Here is a 22,919-nt window from a genome sequence, read left to right as displayed (position 1 = left end):
TTGCAACAGCAACCCATTCTGCCAATAAGCTGCCATCTCTCCATGTTGCTGAAAGTTATTTCAAAATAACTTTATCTATGAAATACATTACTTCATATTTAAATATTTTGAATATAAATATTTTAAAATATGGATGACTTAGGATGGAATGGTTTAAGACTTGATTTAAATGTTTATAGGGAAAGAAAGAAACTTTTCCTCTACTCTGTTAGGTTCTTTACCTGGAACCTGTGAACTAAACTGACAAATGACAGATTAACAGGAGAAAAGGTGTATAAATTTTATTGTGTTAATTTAATTTTTATGTGCACAGAGGCCTTTATAGGAAAGAAATTAAGACCCAAAGAAGCACTTAGACCTGAGTTTTATACACCTTTTTTTTTTTTTTTTTTTTTTTGCGGTATGCGGGCCTCTCACTGTCGTGGCCTCTCCCGTTGTGGAGCACAGGCTCCGGACGCGCAGGCCCAGCGGCCATGGCTCACGGGCCCAGCCGCTCCGCGGCACGTGGGATCCTCCCGGACCGGGGCACGAACCCGCATCCCCTGCATCAGCAGGCGGACTCTCAACCACCGCGCCACCAGGGAGGCCCTATACACCATTTTAACAAAGCATGATAAATTATGGAGAACTGACAAGTAACCAGAAAAGGGGTTTGGGCTTCTAGAGTGGTAAATTTTGGAAAAGTTTATGTATGGGGAAACTAACAGAAGATAAGGGCTATTTTAGTAAGATTTGTTTGTGCAGACCCATCTTGATGCCAACTTCCTGTCTTCAAATGTTAAGGGTTGTTCTCCTGGTATGTAAGAGGAGAGGAGGAACACCTTCACAGTGGGAAATTTATGTCCTACTTTAAGGTCGATAGGGGGATGGCCAAAGATCTTTCTACGTCTACTGCTTCTTAATTACCTTCAGCTAATCCTTAGGCCAAAATGGCATATTTTGAGGTGGCATATTATGATCCCCTTCAAGTTTTTTTTTTGAAGTTGGTTTTGTTTTGTTTAATTTATTTTTTATTGATGTATAGTTGATGTACAATATTATATAAGTTACAGATATACACAGTATAGTGATTCACAATTTTTAAAGGTTATACTCCATTTATAGTTATTATAAAATATTGGCTATATTCCCTGTGTTGTACAGTATATCCTCATAGCTTATTTATTTTATACATAGTAGTTTGTACCTCTTAATCCCTACCCCTATATTGCCCCTCGCTCCTTCCCTCTCCCCACTGGTAACCACTAGTTTGTTCTCTATATCTGTGAGTCTGTTTCTTTTTTGTTATACTTGCTAGTTTGTTGTATTTTTTAGATTCCACATATAAGTGATATTATACAGTATGTCTTACTCTGTCTGACTTATTTGACTTAGCATAATGCCTCCAAGTCTATTCATGTTGCTATAAATGAAAATGTTTTCTTTTCTATGGCTGAGTAGTATTCCATTGTATGTATATATACCACATCTTCTTATCCATTCATATGTTGATGGACACTTAGATTGCTTCCATATCTTGGCAATTGTAGATAATGCTGCTATGAGCATTGGGGTGCATGAATCTTTTCGAACTAGTGTTTTTGGTTTTATTCGGATATATACCCAGGAGTGGAATTGCTGGGTCACATAGTAGTTCTAATTTTAGTTTTTTGAGAAACCTCCATACTGTTTTCCACAGTGGCTGTTTCAATTTACATTCCCACCAAGTGTACGAGGGTTCCCTTTTCTGCACATCCTCACCAACATTTGTTATTTGTGTTCTTTTTGATGATAGCCATTCTGTCAGGTGTGTGAGGTGATATTTTATTGTAGTATTGATTTGTATTTCCCTGATGCTTAGCAGTGTTGAGCATCTTTTCACGTGCCTGTTGGCAATTTGCATGTCCTCTTTGGAGAAACATCTATTCAGGTCTTTTGCCCATTTTTTAATCGGGTTGCTTGTCTTTTTGATGTTGAGTTGTATGAGCTGTTTATGTATTTTAGATATTAACCCCTTATCAGGTCATATCATTTGCAAATATTTTCTACCATTCAGTAGGTTGTCTTTTCATTTTGTCAGTGGTTTCCTTTGCTATGCAAATGATTTTAAGTTTAATTAGGTCCCATTTGTTTATTTTTGCTTCTGTTTCATTTGCTTTAGGAGACTGATCAAAAAAAATTGCTATGATTTATGTCCAAGAGTGTTCTGCCTGTTTTCTTCTAGGAGTTTTATGGTTTCCAGTCTTACATTTAGGTCTTTAATCGTTTTGAGTTTATTTTTGTATATGATGTTAGAGAATGTTCTAATTTCATTCTTTTACCTGTAGCTGTCCAGTTTTCCCAGCACCACTTATTGAAGAGACTATCTTTTCTCCATTGTATGTTCTTGCCTCCTTTGTCATAGATAATTGACCATAAGTGCATGGGTTTATTTCTGGGCTCTATATTCTGCTCCAGTCCTCTTCAGTCTTAAAATCTATTGTAAGCATCAAAACTCAGCTGTTTTATATTATATATATATGTATATACACACATACATTCATATTTTAATGATCTTCTTTAAATTTGCCCTAAAGTTCAAATATAATTTATTTTCTGTGTATTCCAAATATACTTATCTATTTAAATTAATATATCCATATAATATATATCATTAATGTAATTATACGTAGTATAATTACATATAATATACATTGTTAGGGTAATGGTATAATTACATTACAGTTGTATAATAGAATCTGTATATATGTATGTGTATATATATATATATATATATATATACTAATAAAGTAGAGCTTTATTTTACTGATAATCGATATAAACTATAAAATTATAAGACAGAAATGGGGAAGGTACAACTATACCGTGAACTCTTTGAGGTCAGACTGTCATCTTCGTATATTTATCCCTAACATTTGATATAGTATATATACCCATAGGCACCCATTAAATCCTTATTGAACCATGCATGTCTATAAAAATGAATTCCTCCCATTTTCTGTTTTAAAATCTGAAAGATGACATTTGGGATGACAATATAATCTGGCAGAATTCCATAGTACATTTTTCTGATATATCTATAGATGCTTCATTGAAAATAAACTCGGGGTAAATTGAATTAACATATTAAGTACTTCTGTACTATTAAATATAAAAACCTTTTCAATTGTTGCTAATATATAAGCTTCAGTTAAAGGGTATTTTAGGTATAACTTTATTTCAGATAATGGTTTTAATGCAGACAGAAAAAGCCAGAGTGTGTGGTATACTGATAAGTCCTAAGTGCTCTCTAAGATCATAATATAGCGGTAAGTAGTTTAAGATGAGATACTACTTGCATAACGAAATACTCTGTCTCCCGTGAATCATACACAGAGAATGGAATTGTTATTTTTTTAATCTGATATACTGTCTATTTGAACTCCACCTTTACAAGAAAATAGGCCCTCAAAATTTGGACAGCTACCACTCAAGCCACAATTAAGTCTCTCTCTTGGTCTGAACATTCTGAACCTAGGTTTCAGCCCACTTTTTCCAAGACTTTCACTGAGAAAAGTAATTATCACTGACGGTCAACTCCTGGTGTTAGATATTCCTGTTTTACAAAAAGAAAAACTTAAATCTGAACACATACATTTAGAAGAAGGGGGAGATCCAGATAATTGTGATAAATTAGATTTTTTTCAAAAGCACACAAAACAGTTCTACTCTCCCAGGAGCTCCAAGTGTGTTGCTATTGATAGGCTTGGATGTCTGCCTTGTTATCTGCAAGCAGCTTAAGACCAGTTGTCGGTGGCTTTGCCCTTAAATTTGCCCTCAAGCTCACTGATAATGGAAGTGGAGTATATGGATCCAGTTTTCTCTTAGAACTCAGAAGTAGGAATCTTTGAAAATGCTGTTCTGGCTTAAGCACTTCTTATTTCCATTTTCATATATTTTCTTCTATTTCATTCATTAAGGAAAACATTTTTTTTTACCTATTTTGTATTCAAACTTAATCATTCTCTTGCAAATGTTTGTGCCTCCATCCTTACCCTATAATCTAATCATCAGGATTTGATTGAAGGATCATCAGCTCTTCCTAGCAGGTACACTATTAGAAGCCTGATTACCTTTCCAAAACTTATGTTTCTAGAATTTCTATTTCTGCTTATTATTTGAGTGGAAAGAGTTTTAAATTCATAAAACAAAAAGGGAAAGAAACATTCTTCTCAACATATCCTACATAGATTCAGTCCGTAAAGAGCTTGCATGAGAAGTGGATCAACACTGGAAGAAGTCATCCTATACATGACTCAACATGGCATTACATCTGGGTGCACCATTCAGATCTCAAGGGGTTTAGTAACAGGGAAGCAGGATCTTTTTCTTTCTATCTGGCCTGGTGGCCTCACAATTGGGGGTTTCAGTGATGAATGGAAGCTCAATAAATATTTAAGTAATATGCCAAACAGCAACATTATTGATTTTCTTGGGGTAGCATAGATATGTTGCTGTTGTTTCAAAATGTACTTGATTAAAAGCTTGGTAAATAGTGAGGTATATTTTAATAGCAGGAAGTAGGAAATATTTTTTATAGTCAGAATATTGACCAAAAGAAAACAAAACAATCAAGAGCCATGTAATTTAATTTTTAGGGTCTTTAAGAAACATGCAATTTCCACTGGTCCTTTAAAAAAAACAGGCATAAAATTATTCTGTCACTATAATAAGTAATTTTAACTGGTTTGAATGTTTTGACTATTTGAGTAGGGATAAATGAAGTTGTCAGCTACAAAGGAGAAGAGTAGAAATAGGGAGAGAGAGAATGCCCAATGAAAACACAAAGGGAGAGAAAAGGAGAGTGTTGAGAACCAGAAAGGAACTTGCAAAAATTTAAAGACACATAAGATTCACAGAAGTCAAAGATAGGCTTTCATCAAACAGTATCTTTATGAAGTGGATTTTTGTGTTTTAGAGATTTCATGTAGATTAGCCATACACCAGTCCATCATATCTGACCCTCCTGGCCTGCCCATGCTGTTCATACTTGGGATTCAGAATGCACACACCAAGACATAGAGTTGATTCAACGGGCTTGAGTCTGGAAGTATCTGTATATTTGTTCTGTTTGCCTCAAAAATAAAGAGGAACTATTTAATGCTACCTAAAAGCGTAGCTTGAAAGAATTTATTCAAGCAGTTTACCACGGCCTCTTTCATTTTGCTGTATTCTCAGTAGACCTGGATATTTCCATCAGATTCCTCAGCAAAAACCTTGAAATCATTTGAGTGACATAATACAATGTTACACCAGTGACGAGACTAAAAATAAAGCCCTATGTGACTTGCCCAACTACAAAGGCTTCTGACTTACAAACTACTTATATGTGTGATACAAAAATTTGGCATCACTCCAACCAGCCCTCACAATGTGACTGGCCTAAAGCAGGAGGTCTCAAACTGCAGTGGGCACAAGAATCACCTGGGTTGCTTGCTTAAAATGCAGATTCCTGAGTTCCACACCCAGAAATCCTGATTAAGTAGATTAAGTGTAGGGCCCAGGAATCTGTATTTAACAAGCCAGCCTCTGCCCCTGAGATTTGGTAGCCAGTGGTCCTGACCACTGCTAGTTGAAGAGACACCTTGCTGAAGAGAGTTATCTTCTCTTATGTTAGTACATACAGACTAGGAAATAGCTGTAGTCACTTTGAAATAGCATTCCACCCCCCACCATCTTGCACTTTGGCAAGGCCTCAACTGAGGAGGTGTTTCCAGTCTCTTGAAGTAGAATTTACCAATCCTATACAGTGTCTTTAGATGTAACTAAATGTGACTTAGTTACCAAGGCTCTAGTTCAGGTTTAGTATGGGTTAAGTGCACTAGAAATTAAACCATTCATGTGACATTGTTTCTGAGGGGGAAATGTTTGAATTGCGTAGATAAATTAGAAACAGCTTAAATTTAGGAATCACCTTGTGCCCAGCATTAGACTGCCTCTGATTTCGCAGTTTGAATTTCCCTAACCTTATGAAACAAAGTAGTAGAATCCAGAGCTAGCGTTCCAGTATTATAATTTTCTAAAAAATGAGGTGTTATCTTTTGTTTCATTTGACCTACCTATGAAGATTGCTTAGTTCTCAGCCCCTTTTCTGCAAAAGAAGGTTATGATATGATAAACAAAAATTAGTTCTGCTGATTTCTGGACCAAGCTGCATCCTATTTTCTAAATACTGTGCTATGAGCAGCACACTCCCTTCCCATTTTCTGAGGGAGCTAGTAATGAAAAACATGCTGTCTCTGTTCCCTCTCCCATTTTGTTCCTTCTTCTTGATATAACTCAAAAGGTACTACAGGATGTAGCAGATAAAGATCTGCCCTAGGCTAGAAAGTAAAAATACCACTGATTTGTGCCTGGTGACAATATTTGCATTCCTCAAAATCCAAAATAAAATGAACTAAAAGAGACTAGTTTATTTTAGCCCAATTGTTCTTAGTGTCCCAGGTCATTCCGAAATTTTATTCTCCTCTAGTTTCTTAGTTCCTTGGAATGTGGCTTGTATGCAGGTGTCAAGTCACCCTTTCATCACGTTGACCCTGTGAAGCTTTTCACTTCTCTTCACTTTGTGTTGGTCAGCATTCGGCCACTTCCTTGGAGCCACACTAGCTGGGCTTTTCTATCTCACCAGTTAGCACCTGGTAGCATGTGAATCAGCGTAGTTAGGTAGAAGGTAGACCAGAAAACTTTTCCTCATACTTCTTGATTGGATGAATTTGAGGAAAGATCTTGTATAGAACAACAGTTTAATTTTCTTGAAAGACTGATCATTTTACATATGTGTGGAGAATACTATTAACATAAACTTTTCTGATTAAAATTATAGATATGCATATACAGGTATAGAGGCAGGAAAAGATGTATCTGCACTGTGTATTATTTTGTATACATAAGATTGGCGTTTCCAGATAACCAAGCTTAAAACAAAACGTGTCCCATTTTTGGCCAAGTAGACTTGCATGCCAACAGAAAGACATTATGGTATTAAAACCATATGCAATTCTAGCCATATTTTTCTCTTTTCTCTTCATGGGTATTGCATGATGGTATTTCTAATACAAATACTAATATGCTTTGGAAATAATGGCACTCGCAGGTCTTTCATCATATTGTATCACTGCTTTATCATATTAGGCTAATACACTGCGAGAGTTGGTAGAACCTCTCCATGCCAAATCGGATCCACTTCTGTTGGCACTCAACCCATTGGACTCACAGATTGATAAGCTAATGTTTAGAGAATTTAGATCGGAGAGAGTCGGCACGACGCAGACTCAACATCAACCTCTTGCAAGCAACTAAAATGGCCTCGTCCTTGCTGTTTATAACAGAAAACAGACTTTTAAAAGCTTAGATCATCAAGTGTTTTGGATTGGGGGCCTCCCTAAAGGGATATTAAGAGGGGCAGGCCACTCTTAAGAAGAATGCGAGCTTTCTCCACTGGGACTAGCATAAGATCAAAGCCAATCAAGATGGAGCACAGTGACAGAAAACTGCTGTTTCTGTGGGAGAACAGAGGGGAAGGGTATTATTGACTGGGGAAGGGCTCAGTTGTGTTCTCCTGACACAGGAAAGGAGAGGGATCAGCTCCAATAACTAGAAAACCCTGGCTGTTTAATGGACTCTTCGGTGGCCTCTTTAAGGCAAAGCAGAGAAAGCAAATTCTGTGTATTAAGTGTATTTTGCATTTTTAAAACTTGACGTGCTGTATTGTACTAAATTAAGTGTAATCTATTAAGGCAAGGTATACACAACCTGCTCTGAAACTTACTATGTTTATTCTATTATAAAGTGTATTCAGGTGCAACACGGAGACTGCTTTTGGTGACACTAATGAAGAAAATTCCACATGCCAGGCTTTATTAGATTCCTCAGCTAAAATCCTAACTTTCTCCTTATTTCTTGGCACTTGTATACAAATGGTGTTGCCTCATAGGACAGGCATGAGCTATTCTTTTCTGTAAAATTTTCCAAATCTATAGGCTGTGGTTTTCACTTTTGAAAAAGTATTTTGTCTGGTTGTCTTTCAAACTAGCTTCAGATATTATTTAATACTATGTAACTGGGTCACTTATGGCTCAATATTGCTTATTTTTCTTCTGTAGTGGATGTGAAATTTCCTTTAGTTGGATAAGATACTCTGTAATAATTTCAATGCTAATTAATGGATATTTCATACTGTGCAATGAACAGATAATTTAACATTGTATTTGAAAATGTTTTTTTTCTTCCTGTCGCCACAGTGTGTAGTATTGCATAATGTGAATACTTGTAAAAATATAAATTACGTAAAAATAAAAATATGGCCAATTGGTATCAGATCTTTTTAGATAGCTAAATAATTTGCTAAGTATGCTTGATAGTAAATATCTTTCTAAAGAGAAGTAATCTATGCTTCTTTCTCACAAATGGAATTTGTGTTGTGAATAAAATCACATTGATCTGCCTTACAGTTGCCTCTGTGCTCTAACCATTTTAATGTGTTTTTTTAAGTATATATAAAAATGATGGTTCTGGTATATAGAAATGCATCAAAAAGCATTTTGTTGGAATTTAATATTAGTGGGATTGTCTTGGGTCGTCCTCCCTGTTTAAGTCATAGTAAAATTTTATGATATGAAGAATTTTAGTTTTTTTCTCATTAAGGAATATGGAGACTCCACATTAATTTTTAAATACGATCATCTCTTAGCTTTGTTTTTAAACTGTCCCCTTTATGAATTCCTGCCTAAGAACCAGGTACCTTGACCTCCATGTCTCTATTAGTTAAATTTTCTAAATTCTGTGGGCAAATATAGAACCTGTCATTTATGTTTGAGATTGTCCTTCAAAGAACCTTCCCTTTGGGACAATAAATCAATGCCAAGGACACCAAGATTTTGCCATCTGAACTATTTGTCATAAAAACTACCATAATACCCTGAAAATGCAATCACGGTCATATATTTGTGGCATTAAACAACATAATTCGGCAGAAATTACATGCTTAGAGAATGAAGTGTAGAATAAGCTTCAGCTCTGTCTCTTTTGTTAACTCTTTATGGAAGTAAGCTTTACTGTTGTGCAGAAGGAACTGACAGACACTGGTATGGGCTGTACTTAATTTTGGTGAAGCACAAGGTCATTCGTACAGGGGTGGGTTTCACATGTTCTTCTGTAAAAATACACTTAGCAATATTGGTGGACTCACTCAAGCTGTCCTTTCAAAAGAAGGGTTTTTTCCTCAATTTTTTTCATCAGAGAAATTATTGTTATTTTGCCTAAAAGAAAATAAACCAATTACTTCTAATTATGAAAAGGGTAGTTGATTACAGAGTGACAAGTAAAAGCCAGGTTTTTAAATCTTATGCTTTTTTTCTGATATAACAAACTGCCCTCCCCCAGTTTTACAATGCAAGGCATAGCTAGTTGACATATAAAAACATGAATTAAAGAGAGTGAATCTTTAATTATAAGACAATTCAAATTACAGTGTAAACTCCTGAATACATAATCATCTTTAGCATAAAACCTACAAACATTAAACCTATCTACATTAAACCCATTAAAACTTTGTCACCTTACATATAAATAAGTTGTTCATTATGGCGCACTGGTAAATTAGTATTCACAGAAAATAGTCCCATGTCTCAATGCAAATGTTAATTGCCTTTCATGGCGAGAATAGTGCTCCACATACGTGATGCCATTCGCCTGGAAGCCTTGGAGCACTCTGTGGCCGTACAAGACCGAATGCCTCTCACACTTGACTGGTGACTAATGCTACTATGTCCAGCCTTCTCTCCACTTGTGACTTAGCCTTTCCCAACCTTCTGTGCTCATTACCCAGCTGTGTTGTGGAAGGAACAACTGTTTCGACGAGGACATCATTGTCCAGTTTTAAAAGAGCACAGTTCCCTTCCAAAACATGTACCAGAACTGATTATTCATTGTTGGCTTGGTTCTTCAAGAGCCCAGTTGGCATACTCGTTTTGTTTTGTTTTGTTTTCATTTTTTCTCTCCTTCCACATTATCGTTGCAGAGGCAGGGAAACAGCAAGGACACCAGAATGACATTTTAGGTCGCCACATTTGTATTCTGTTCTCCTTAATTTTCACCAAAGAAACATAAACAAAATTACACAAGAGACTAGCGTACAAATTACACAGTCACCTGATAGGAAGCCCTCTTTGGAGTACTTAGTGTCTAAAGTAGAGAAAAGCATCACTCAGTTTAAACGTTGGGTGCATGAGACACCATGCCAGGTAGAAGATTGGGAAGTGCAAAGGAGAGCAAGGCATATACGCTCAGGGAAAGTCACAGTCTAAGTCTCTGAAGGAGGGTACACATAGGGTGAGGTACAGGAAGAAAAAAATTGGGACTTCTCCTCAGGTTTCATATCCCATTTTCTCGAATTTCTTTTCTGTGTCTATCTTATAATAGGCATATCTATTAATGTAGAGTAATACGTATGTATAAGTTATCAACAGAAGTGTTTTAACTGGTGAGGGTGTACAATCAAAAAAGTTTAATAACCACTGGGCATGAATGTAAGGAAATACATCAACCAAACACCTCGTAGTATTTGAAGAAATGCATTATCATCTGCTAATAAGCCATTTGCAAGAAAGTTCCAACCAAATGTTATTTTGCATTGGCTAATCTTTTCTTTGAGCCTTTCTTTATCACTACGTGGAGGTCATATGCAACCTGAAAGAACCAGACAACGAACTGTTGTGATGCTCAGCGTATTTCTAGCCTCACAGTGTTTCATGGTGTAGCTAGAGTATAAATGAAACAAGAAAGAGGATCTTCTTCTAGCCCTGCCACTTATGACACAGCCAGAAATGACCCTCCCTTGCCTCAGAGTACAAGTTATCAATAACTTCATTGTGATCCTCAAATCTATCAATGAAATTTTATATAGGAAAGAGAACCTTATATGTTCTCTTCGCTTTAATAAAATTGGAATAGAAAAGTGTGTCATCTGAGGCAGGACTAATTTGCATGTTGTAAATGTAATTATAATTTGAGAGGGAATTTACTCCTTCATAGGCCCAGAATTCCTGAATAAGTTAGATACAAATTAAAATTTCATTGTAGCAGTGATACACTTCCTCATTAGGAATCACAGAAGGTTCTTCTATATGTCCTGTGGTTTGCATGTGGTCTTCTACACTTTGCCAACTTGCAGAAAACATTCATTCAAATTACAAACAAGCTGGGTTTGGGCCAGTGCTCCAAGGGCTGAACTGGCACGTTGAAAGAAAGTCAATCAGGAAGCAGACCTGACCGAGTGCTTGCCTCCTCTTCCAAAGCAAGCCTCTTCTAGAAGAAGAAAAGCAAGGGTTTAAAAGAGAGAGAAACCAGAAGAGAAGTGAGAAGGAGATGAAGAAGAAGAGGGCAAAAAGAGAAGATAAAGATGCTTTCACATTTTCAGTTGCAGCGGTAGCCCCAATTGACTTAATTGGTATTCATCTGAGAAAAAAAAATGAAGGAAACCAATTGAAAATTATAAAAGAAAATAAAGGTCTGTTTTCGTCTTGAATGTTGAGTTCTGTGTTGTTCTGACTGTTGAGCATAGTGAATCAGATTTATAATGTGACTCTGCCCCTCACTCCCCCTCCTTTGAAAAGAAAAGGACTCTTTGTCTAGTCTTAAAATGTTAAGTAATTGGTGGCATTTTGTGGTAGCCTGGCATCTCAATCCTTCATCCTTCCTCATCCCACTACTGTGTCTTGTGTTGCATATGTGTATGATGTGTAGGGGTGGGGGAAGGGGGCCTGACTTACCTCTAATATCTCTATTCCATTACTCTACTTGGAAATGTTTCTGTGTTCCGTCTCATTGTGATTCCCTGTTCAAATGTGCTGCCCAGAGATAAATCCATACTCGATTCTTCTTATAGCTGTCAAACCAGGTTCTTTGTAAAATTATGTTGTCCTTTGTTGGAACGCTTTTTCCCCCCTTAATGGCAAGAAGGAAAAAAAACTTCCAGTTTTTAGCTATGTTTGTCACTTTTTATATTAAAGCTTTACTTACACTTCTAGAAGTAAAACTACATTGAAATTTTATTAAAAAATCAAGCATCTGGCTCAGTATTCCACAAACTTTAAGAATTGAGGAGAAAGAAAACTGGGTAAGAATGTTTGTTCAACGAAATATATACTCCCTACAGTGTTAGGTAATATGGAAGAAGGTTATCTTTAAAATAAAAGTTTACTATGTGAAAATACTTCTGCCTCCTTTAAATCCTAAAACTATAATCTGGATCCCTTTTTTCTTTACCTTCCTTCAGGAAGTGAAAAACTAATAATACATTAGGCTACCTGATACCTAGACTACTATAATTCACATCTGTTAGGCCTACCATTTCTCTCCCACCCTCTGCTCTATGAAATTACATCTGGCTTAAGATGCAGTCTTGCCTTGAGGCAGAAAGAATGGTAACTACTAAATAATTCCTCAGGATTCTTTCCTGGCCTATGATTTTATGAAATGGAATTATGCTGTTCAAAAGTATCCTTGTTTTTACAACTCCATTTAGTTACTCTGAATGACGTTATAATTTTGTGCCTTTCTGGCTCCAAACCATTCTCGGTTAAAATTCCTTATCTCATTTCAATCTTCTTAGCCCACAAGGCAGTTCCTCCTTTTTACAGTCCTCTGTCCCCCGACCCCTCAGAAGCCTCTAGGTGTTGCAGACATTGAAGGATGAGCCAACAGAGAACTTAAACGCTGTTTAAAGGGATTTTTGTATTGTTAGATTATAGTTCTAACTTAGATATATGATTAGGAAGTTAAAATTTGTTATAGAGGAATTAGTGATAGCAGGTGCTGATAACAAAGAACTTTCTAATAGAAGGATTCAACAATCATACTTACCAATAGCTGCCAACCTCAGCAGCAGAGCCAAAAATTGAATATGAAACTTAAATGAAGTTACTTTTTCATCCTAAAGATGATCCCCTCAAGTTAAGGTACTGTGTTGGTGGGCTTTGGGGGCAGTTTTAGGTATACTCTTTAAAAAAGTTTTCTTTAGAATGCTGCATTTTAAGCAAGTCTCACAAATTCATTAACACCTACTGTTAAATACACAGTTCAAATGATTCCTGACAAAATTGGCAGTCTAGAATTCTTGTTAAAATCATGGATTCTGGAGCCAGACTGCCCAGTCGGAATTCTAGCTCTACCACTTACTAAATGTGACCTTGAGCAAGGTACTTCCCTGCTATAAAATGAAAATCACATAGATCTAGTCCTAGTACTGCTGTGAGCATTAAATGAGATCATGAATGTTAAGCATTTACCCTACTGCCCGGCACTTACAAATGTTAACTACATTATTACCAATTAGGGCGTCTTTTTTTTTTTTTTAACTATGACAGAAAGCCTAAAATATTTACATGGACCGTGGTGGAATGAACAACATTCCATATTTACTTCTTGGGCCAATGTAATTAGTATTCCTCAAATAGGACTCTTAAGCTCTCTATTAAAGGAAATGTGATATAACCCTAATCCTCTCTCCCAATCCAAGCAAGATCCAAGTTCATCTTTGTTTATCATTGAGAAAGATAGGACATCAGTATATTCAGACAATTCAAGAATAATATGGGAGTTTTGATTTGTTCAGATAGATCTAAGATCCTTTCCTGAACCAGTCTCTAATTTTTTTTCTTCTCAAAAATATTTAATTGGAGTGTTTTCTTCCCAGGTCTTTCACATGTTAAGTAGCTTCTTTTAGTACATGCCAGATTTTTGCTTACATCTGCATATAAACATTCCCATATCTCATTCTAATTAAAGCATTATTATTGATGATAATTTATGATCACTTACTATATTTACAATGTGGCAGGCATTACTATGGCAGTCACATGAAACCTAATAATCCTCTACGGCACACTATTAGAAGATTTTTACAATGATATATACTCCAGTGAATGCCATTACATCTTATGAAGTCTGGAAAAATGTAAAAATCAGTTCATTCAGTATTGCTAAACCAGGAGAGCTCTGTTACTTAGCACTTCTATGCTTATCAGTATAATGATAAGGGATATTCACTAATGTTTTAAAATATTAAATTACGTGCAGGATTGTTTCTGTGTTGTGTACCTTTTGTACTCTAATTCTTTGAACTTAATGGACTCAAGATATGTACAGTGATTTGCTACTAAGAGAATATTTTGTTAATCAAAGCATCCTATTAATTGATCATTCTAAAACAATTGGCTGCCTGTAGCTAGTCTTACCCAGTATAACTAGCAACTGTGGGTTTGGTGGGGTTTGTTGTTGTTTTTTTTTTTAATGTAGGAGAGTGTTTTCCCAATCATTCATTATCCTGTTTTTGAGAATTTTGTTTAGTAGATTTTTGGAGTGTCAAATAACTGTTTATTGCACTGGATTTATTTCTCTCTTATTTTTTTTTTTTTTTTTTGGACATTGCAGGTGAAAGTAGGGAAGAAAAGTTAGGAGACTCTTTGCAAGATTTATATAGGGCATTGGAGCAAGCCAGTCTGTCACCACTGGGAGAACATCGCATTTCAACCAAGATGGAATACAAGCTATCATTTATAAAGAGATGTAATGATCCTGTGATGAATGAAAAACTACACAGGCTAAGAATTCTCAAAAGCACTTTAAAGGTAAGATATGAAATGGAAGGAGAAATTCCTTTTAAGGGATTCATTCCTGAACTCAAAGTGGATTATCAGATACTCCAGGGGACAAAATACAAAATGGCGGGGGGTGGGGGAGCGGAGGATAAACATACCGAATGCCCGAAGCCGAGCTGTTTCTTTAGCATAATAAGTGTATTTGGCCAAAAGGAAATAATGTTAAACTTTTTATCTCAAAGCACTGACTAAATGTTATATGACTTAGTTCTAGGAGAAAACAGGACGTAATTAATTTTTTTTCCAAAAATGCAGGGCTGGTGTTATTCCTCAGTCTTTTGTTTTCCTAAGATAAATATGCCATGTCATGGAATTAATATAGTTACTAAAAGAACATAGCATGCATGCAGAATGCAATAGTGGGTGCTAAAACTGTTTGAGATATTTTGTGAATATCTCCTGCAGCACATTTGGAGTAAAGCCATAGTGATTCATGTTCCATGTAGAAATTTTATAATTGTTCTGTATACACCATCAGTTCCCAACTGACATGTTACTTTCCTATTATACATTTCCATAAGCGTTTACATAGTCTCCAGTCTTCTTATGCCACCCCCAGATTGGGGAGGAGGTGGTGAGGAAAGGGAAACAGAGGCAGGAAGTTGAAGAAGGAGCCAGAAGAGTCAGCCCCCTCACTGTGTGTGTATCAGGGGAGAGGGCGTGCCATACACACTCTCCCTAAGCAGACCCTGCACCCTGGAAAACTCAAAAACAGAAAAGAAATGTCATACAGAGTTTGTGACGCAGTAATTTCAGGAAACAAAAGGTCAAAGAGCTCCTTTGGGAAATATTGCAGATCTGTAGTATGCTGCTGAGGTTTTGTGAATTTTGAAACAGAGGTGAATACCAAAGAGATAAACAAAATAGGAAATGCATGATTTGAAAACATTTCTGGTAGCAGGCAGCCAAGTTTTCAGTCAATTAGCTTTCAGTTGGTATTCATGCGAATACTATTGCAAATCCATGGGATAATTTAATGGCCTATTGGTAACTAAGACCAGAATTTTAAAAAGAGCTATAATATCCATAAGAATAATTCCGGTGCCCAATTCTAGTCCAAAGATATCCTAACCCTCCCTCCTCCCAGAGCTACACACCCCACCCCCATTCAGGTCCAAACCACCAAGTGACCATCTAGCAGAAGGAAAAAGGACTGTGCAAAAGTAACTCAAGACATAGAATGTGGTAAGTCCACTCAACAGCAGTGATCAAGTGTTACGGGGACTTATCTAAATGAAGGAGAAAACACTTTTTCCAGTTGTCGAAGGAAGGCTTCAAGAAACGAGAGGCATATGAACTGGATGTTATAGAATGAGGAAGGTTTCCGTAGGCAGAGATGGGAAACAGGACAGGCCAGAAGAAAAAATAAACCATACAGAGTGGGCAGTGCGAGGCATGCCTGCGTGTAGGAAAAAGTACACTAGTATTTGAGTCTAAATAGCTGAGTTTGAGTATACCAGAGCTGTTTCTTGTGGGCTTCTTAATAGTTTGCCTATTAACTTTTTATTTTAAATTTGAAGAACAGTCTGTCCCTACTGTAACTGTTGAATCCTTTTGCTTTTCAGGCCAGAGAAGGGGAAGTAGCCATTATTGATAAAGTCCTAGACAATCCAGACTTGACATCAAAAGAATTCCAACAATGGAAGCAGATGTACCTCGATCTTTTCTTGGATATCTGTCAAAACACCACCTCAAATGACCCATTAAGTATTTCTTCTGAAGTAGATGTAATCACTTCCTCCCTAACACACACTCATTCATACATTGAAACGCATGTGTAAGTGTATTCTGCCCTCTGGCCGTGTGGTACCTTTTGGTACTTTGAACAAGTATATAAGGTAGTTTTTATATCAACGTGTGGGACACTTGACAAGCTATACTTCAATGTTACCAAAACTATATGAAACAAACCCTATATGGTCATAATACCACTGTCTTTAATGAGCATTTGTATATTTTATATGCAGTTAGTGCTCAGCTTATGTTTACCATGTGCAAAATCAGCTGTCTTCAATGACTTAAAATTAACTTTTGCAAACAACTCTGAAGACAGGTGGTCTTCAAGTAGAAAAAACAAAAAGGCGGTTTTCTATCTAAGGTCATCTTTTCTCCCTTTAAGTTAATTTTATATAAACAAGACTTCAAAACTAAATCACATTTTTTCAGGTGCAGACATCCTTGTGGGTGGGAAAGAATTTAAACCTTTTTTATATTTATTAAAATGTTCTAAGAATTTTCTTAAACATTGCACAAAGTTTAATGCTGTAGTTTTATTTTTGTGAAATGTAGATGCGCATACAAGAGTTAAGCAAAACAGAAGAGCATCAACATAAGAAAAGTTCAGGTATCTAATATTCGTCTTAATAGTCTATTAACTTGTGAAAGCTGGTTAATGGAAATACTATTCCAAATCCATGGGGACACTTAATGGTGTATCAGGGCAAAGCTTTGTAAGATGTTTTTGTAACTGAGACCAAAATTGAAGATAGAGCTGCTTTATTTTCTTGGTTTAAATCTTCCTTTATTTTTGTAGTGATGAAATGCTGATTGTGTATAGAGGACTTTGAGAGTGGATTTTTTAAAACACACTTAACTCACCCAGAAAGGCAGCTAACATATATATATGTGTATATGTATATATATGTGTGTATATATATATATATATATATATATATATATATATATATATATATAGTTTCAGCCCAAACTCATGTTTTTAAACTCCAACTTCTAAAAAGTTACAAGGTATAAATGTAAATGGATCAACTTCCCAGTTAGGGTCAATTTTCCCCCTAGTCCATTAGTTAAACTTTATATATAATTATACTTCAGGCAGGGAAGTAAAATATGTTTACTTACAGGCTGATGTATGTTCTAATATAGAAAACAATGTTGAAAAAGAAAAATGTACCTCTCTCCTGAGGAGCAAGAGGATGATGGTCATTCAGAGATATATTACATTGAATTATACAGAGAAACAATTTTTAGAGGTTTTTCCTAGTTTCATGATTTGTTCTATAGAGTGGATGAAGTCTATGAAAAAATCCTCTTCATATATTTCCATTTATAAGCATCTCATTTTTGAAAGTGATCACAGCATGATAATGACTGTGCTGCTTTTTAGTGTCTGGCTGCATAACGTGTAAGTCACAATTTGCTGGTTTTGGGTTTTGTTTTTTTAGGAGGAGGAAGAGACCCTCCTTTACTATTCTATATCCTAAAATCTACTTCTAATCAGCTTTATACTGTTGCCTGTACAGCTCAGTGAATGAATGTACTTTCATCTCTAAGAGTTCAGATATCTGCCAGTGAATATTTTTGCTGTAGAGGAGAAAGTAAAAACTCCACAGCGGGGATCTTTTCCTTTGCTTTTGAAACCACCATTGAATCACTATCGTTTTGCAGACTTTGCACAACTGTACAGGAGAGTGGCCTTTCTACAGCACATTTTCAGTAATCCTATATTTAGTCAAAATGGATGAGAAATCATGTATTAATGTTTGTATGGAATTTTGGGTCCGGTGTAATATTTTTATCATTTAAAAAAAACTATTTGTAAAAACATTTATTTACTGCATGGGTATTGACGCACATTAAATTTGTGGGATTTTGTATATGTAAAAAAACAAAAACAAAAAGCAAAAAAACAAAAACCTCTTGTCCTAAAATGAAGTGTGCTTGTTACAGGTGTTTAGACTTGTTAATGTTTACTAGACCAAATGTGTACATTTACTTAAAAATATCTGTACCTGATGGATGTGTCGTGGATACAGTGGCCAGGTTGTGCCCTGGAAACAGTGAGCACTTGATAGAAAGACTAGCTGTGTTGCTACTAAGCAGCTTTTACTTTGGTAAAGTTGGCTCTGTTGTTTTAAATGGTAAAAATTAAACTAATGAATTTTAAAAGACTCGTGGCTAGCCTAGCATGAAAGAGACCTTTTAACACTATATATCTGTACATTTTATTGCATTAGTTTCAAATCTAGGAGAGAGGCAGCACTGTAAACTGAAGTCAAATAAATTCAGCTCTTAATGAATCCTTATAAAGCACCTATTTTATTCATGCAGTCCTCATCACATTTCTTTGTGACCTAATCACACAGCCGCCGCCACCCCGCCACCCCACCCCCGGTTACAAGTTTTAACTTTGTCACTCCATTGGTGGTACAAGCCAGAAGAAGCACCTGTCCAGTGTATACAAGAATCTTCTCTGAGATCCTGCAAAATCAAGCTGGTTTCCCATTTACCTGACAGGAACTTTACAATTTCACCTACTCCTCTTTCGTTTCTCTGTGATTCTGTTGGGAAGGTGGGGCAGAGGGTGGGGGGGTACCACTAAAAATAAGCTTAAAAATATTTTTTTACAAATATTACCTACAGCATGTCTGCAGAATGAACATTTAAAGAGGATGGATGAAATAGGGTTTTGATTTGTTTTTGTTAGGTGTTCCACTAAACCAAAGAAGCCTGATTATTATGGCTAAGGGCTGTAGAAATAAAACTTAAAACCAATGAGCTGCCAAAAGCCAGGGCAAAAGCAGTCTAGGGTAAGTAAGGATGAAGTACAGAAAAACTTAACCTAGGTTATTTTCTCAAAAAAAAATGGTGCTTTCTTAGAGATTTTTTTCCTCTCAGTTCCATATCTATATTAAACCATCAGAGCAGAACTATAACCATGATTCTGGATCATAAAATCATAGTTCTCCCTACAATGATTGCATGTGTTTATTAACCAAGGCACTTTACCTTCACTATTTATTCAGATAAATATTTACTTATTCAGATAATGCCATCTTCTAGAACCATTTATTACAGTCTTTATAGCTAACAATTTTCTGGTCTTGTACATAACTTCTTATGGTACGTTTTTTGGCTGTTTGGCACAAAAGTAATCTCTGTTTAGCGCCTGGGAAACACTAACTACCAGAGGGAAAATAGGGTCATGTTTTATTTTCAAAGTCCATCTCTAGCCCAGCATGAGAATTTCTAGAAATCCCCAGTTCACTGAAGATGATTCATATATCCTTCTAAATTTGACCCGTCCTGTATCCCATTCTCAGAGTAAGGGGAAACGTTCCTCTTTGGCCAAGCCTAAGGAAAAGCCCATGGGTTGCTCTGTAAGCCTGGTCAGGCGCGACTTGCTCACTGACCCATTAAGCCCAGCACTAAATCTGGCGCCTCTCCGGGCTCTCCCTCCCTCTCCTCATCCCCACCCTCGGCCAGCTGCAGCACTGCGCACTGCAGGCCGCTCCAGGCCCAAGGCAGCGCGCAGCCAGTGTCCTCCCAGCGGTCCAGGTCGAGGTCATAACCCACCACGTTGCGGGTAGGCACCTGGCGTGAGTCCCGCCACTTCAGGCCGCCCAGCAGCAGCACCGTCTCCTCCACCACGGCCAGCCCATAGCAGAAGCGGTCGTAGGGTAGCGGCCGCAGCCGAGTCCACTGGTCGGTGCCGGGGTCGTAGCGCTCGATTTCGGAGAAGGGCTCGTAGCGCCCCAGAAAGGCGAACAGCGCGCTGCGCAGTGCGGCCATGTGGTGCCCGAAGCGGGCCGTGCCCATGGGCGCCCTCTTGCTCCACGCCTGCTCCCCGGGGCCCAGGGAGAACACGTCCCGGAGGCTGCTCGCGCCGCCCTCGCCTCTCCCCGCCTTGCCCCCGGAGATGTACACGACGCCGCAGTTCCCGACGGCCCCCGCGTGGCCGTGCAGGGCCCGCGGCAGCGCCCCGGCCGCTGTCCAGCGGTCCCGGCGCAGGTCGTACATCTCCACTGAGGCCAGCGCTTCGCCGCCTGCGCCCAGGCCCCCGACGGCCAGGAGCCCCTCGCCCACGGCGCCGCACCAGAAATGGGCCCGCGCTTCCCGCATAGCGGGCACAGTCATCCAAGCGTGGAAGCGCGGGTCATAACGGTGCACTTGGGCCGTGACCGCCCGCAGGCCGTCGGCTGTGGGGGAGGAGCCACCGCCTGACGGGATCTCCCCGCCGAGGACGAACAGGAAGTTGCCCGCGGCGCACACGCTGTGCCCCAGTAGCGGAGCGGGCAGCCGCGTGAGGCTGCGCCAGCGGTGGTTGTACCCGTCAAAGGCCACCACGTCCCGGGTAAGCTCCCACTCCTCCTCCTCCTCCACCTGCTCCTCTTCCTCCTCCTCTTCCTCGGGCTCCGCCGCGGCGCCCCTCCCCCTGGCTGCCCGCCGGGGGGCGCCGACCTCCTCAGTCACCACCTCCCGCCCCCTGCACCCCCCGACCAACAAGATGCGGGTTTGGGGGCTCCGGACGCTGGTCTGCTCGCCCTGCATGAGCGGCTGACGGGAGGGCGACGTGTGGTAGTTGAGGGCCTGGATGATGAGGCCTTTGACCCGGGAGGGCAGGGTGAGGCCGGAGCCCGAGTACACGCGCCGCAGCACGTCGGTGGGCACCAGGCCGAAGCGGACGCGCTCGAGCAGCGCGGCGCAGTGGGCCAGCCGTTCGGCCTCGGGCTCCTGCCGCAGCCAGGCCAGGGCCAGGCCCAGCAGCCGGGCCTCGGGCACGCGCGCCACGTCAGGGGCACCCAGCACGGCCCTCAGCGACGCGGGGTTGAGCTCCAGGAGCCCGGCGGGGCCCGCGCCCCGCGCCAGCAGCTCCCGCAGGTGGCTCACAATGCAGCGCTCGGCCGCGCCCAGCGTGTGTACCAGGCCGAAGCGCGCCGCCATGTTGGCGGCGAAGCAGCAGTTCTCAGGGGCTAGCTGGCGCTCCAGGTAGCGGCCGCACAGCCCCAGGGCCTCGGTGACCTGCAGGTAGCTGGCGGCCTCCAGCGTGTCCTCCACGGTGTCCATGGAGAGCGGCAGCCAGGCGGTGTAGATGAAGTCCAGCAGGCGCTGCAGGCCGGCTGCCGACGGCACATGCAGGTGGATCACGGGCGCCTGGGATTCCCGGGTGTGGCTCTTGAACAGGGCCCTGAAGTAGTCGCTGGAACACGCGAGGAGCGACCTGTGCGCCGGGAACTCGCTGCCCTCGGCCTCCAGAGTCACGTCGCACAGGAAGCCCTCGGCGCGCAGGGCCTGGTAGCCGGTGAGCAGCGCGCCGCCATGAGCTTTGCAGTAAGACAGGAAGTAACTCATGATGCCCAGGGCGGGAAGTGGCCGGGCCGGGGCTGGGGCCAGCCGGGCGCGGCCGGAGACATCCCAGGACACGGCACCGCCAGGTCCCCCGTGCGAGCCGAAGAGCCCCTAGCAGGGGCCCATTTTTGCCTGCTCAGCTTAAATCCCAGGCCTCCTTCATACAGGTCCGCAGATCTCCCTGTCCCCCTCTCAGAGCAAGTCCGGTCGGGGAACGGTTTCCAGAAGGCCCTAGTAGCGGAGGGCACGGAGTTTGGAGTCTTCCGGGAGGTGCGGGGCTCGGTTTCAGCGGCTGCTGAGGCTGCCAGAGCGTTGCCCAAAGCCCCCTCCACGGCCCAGTTTGGGGAGCCCACACCTGCGCGCCAGGGGCCGCAGTGGCCGCGCACCATCACCTGGAGGGGTGGAGCTGCAGGTAGACTGACTCCAGGGGGGTGCTGGATCTCCGACGGCCCAGATGCGCAGATGTGGCCCGACTCGGGCCGTCCGGGGAGTGCGGGGCGAGGGCTCTGACCTCCCCGGGGGTGGACAAGGAGGGTTCTGCGGGCACCCGCGAGGGCCGGGGACAACTAGCTACGGGGCAAGGGAGGTGAGCTTGTTCCGCGCGGAGGATCAAATCAAAGCCTAGGGGATTAGGGAGGTGGGGCTCGGGTCAGCGCGGAGGGTCGGAGGCGTGATTGGGCGCCGCACATAACATGCCGGTAGCTCACAGCGACAGGAATAGCGCGCGGCCTCGGCCTTCCCGGTGCGCCCCGCCCCGCGCCCCGGCTGCTGGCTGAGAACGGAGGGCCGGGACGCGGGAGTAAGCGGCCCGGGCCTGGGACATGACTCCAGCCACCCCACAAGCCGCCGGTCACCAGGGGGTCCTGGGAACCCGGCTGGGGTGCGGGAGGCGCTCACTGGAGAGGCGCCAGTCGCGGGGACCCTGTGCCTGTTGGTGTCTGGGGAGGGGCTCCCGGCTGGTCTGGAGGAGTGTCGACCCCACGGTGTCTCTGCGCCTGGGAAAGAAGCCCCTGGCTCGCAACTTTCTGCTTTGAGGAGGCCCTAATTAATCCAGCGAGAGCGGGGATTAAGCGGCGATTTTGCGCGCTGACACCCAGGAGGCCACTGCGCTCAGAGGAGCCACTGGCGGGAATCACGCCGGGGCGAAGCGACACTCCT

General features: G+C 40.8%; 2 protein-coding genes across 5 annotated transcripts in view; one reads left to right on the top strand and one right to left on the bottom strand.

The window, feature by feature from the left end:
- Positions 1-16,530, top strand: part of CNKSR2 (connector enhancer of kinase suppressor of Ras 2) — a 257,184-nt gene extending 240,654 nt beyond the window's left edge. For all 4 annotated transcript variants that reach the window (XM_060086861.1, XM_060086860.1, XM_060086858.1 and 1 more), the window contains 2 exons: positions 14,449-14,645; positions 16,241-16,530. In XM_060086861.1, coding sequence (XP_059942844.1) covers positions 14,449-14,645; positions 16,241-16,456 — 413 coding nt within the window. In that variant the 3' untranslated portion in view covers positions 16,457-16,530. The remainder of the gene's footprint in view (positions 1-14,448; positions 14,646-16,240) is intronic.
- A 3,287-nt stretch (positions 16,531-19,817) lies between these two features.
- Positions 19,818-21,764, bottom strand: KLHL34 (kelch like family member 34). The gene has a single exon (XM_060086337.1). The coding sequence runs from the start codon at positions 21,762-21,764 to the stop codon at positions 19,818-19,820; it is 1,947 nt and encodes a 648-aa protein (XP_059942320.1).
- Between the last annotated feature and the right edge of the window lie 1,155 nt (positions 21,765-22,919).

Source organism: Mesoplodon densirostris, chromosome X (assembly GCF_025265405.1).
Source record: "Mesoplodon densirostris isolate mMesDen1 chromosome X, mMesDen1 primary haplotype, whole genome shotgun sequence".
NCBI classification, from domain to species: Eukaryota; Metazoa; Chordata; class Mammalia; order Artiodactyla; family Ziphiidae; genus Mesoplodon; species Mesoplodon densirostris.
Note: the sequence above shows the minus strand (reverse complement) of the source record. Positions and strands in the feature narration are given on the sequence as shown.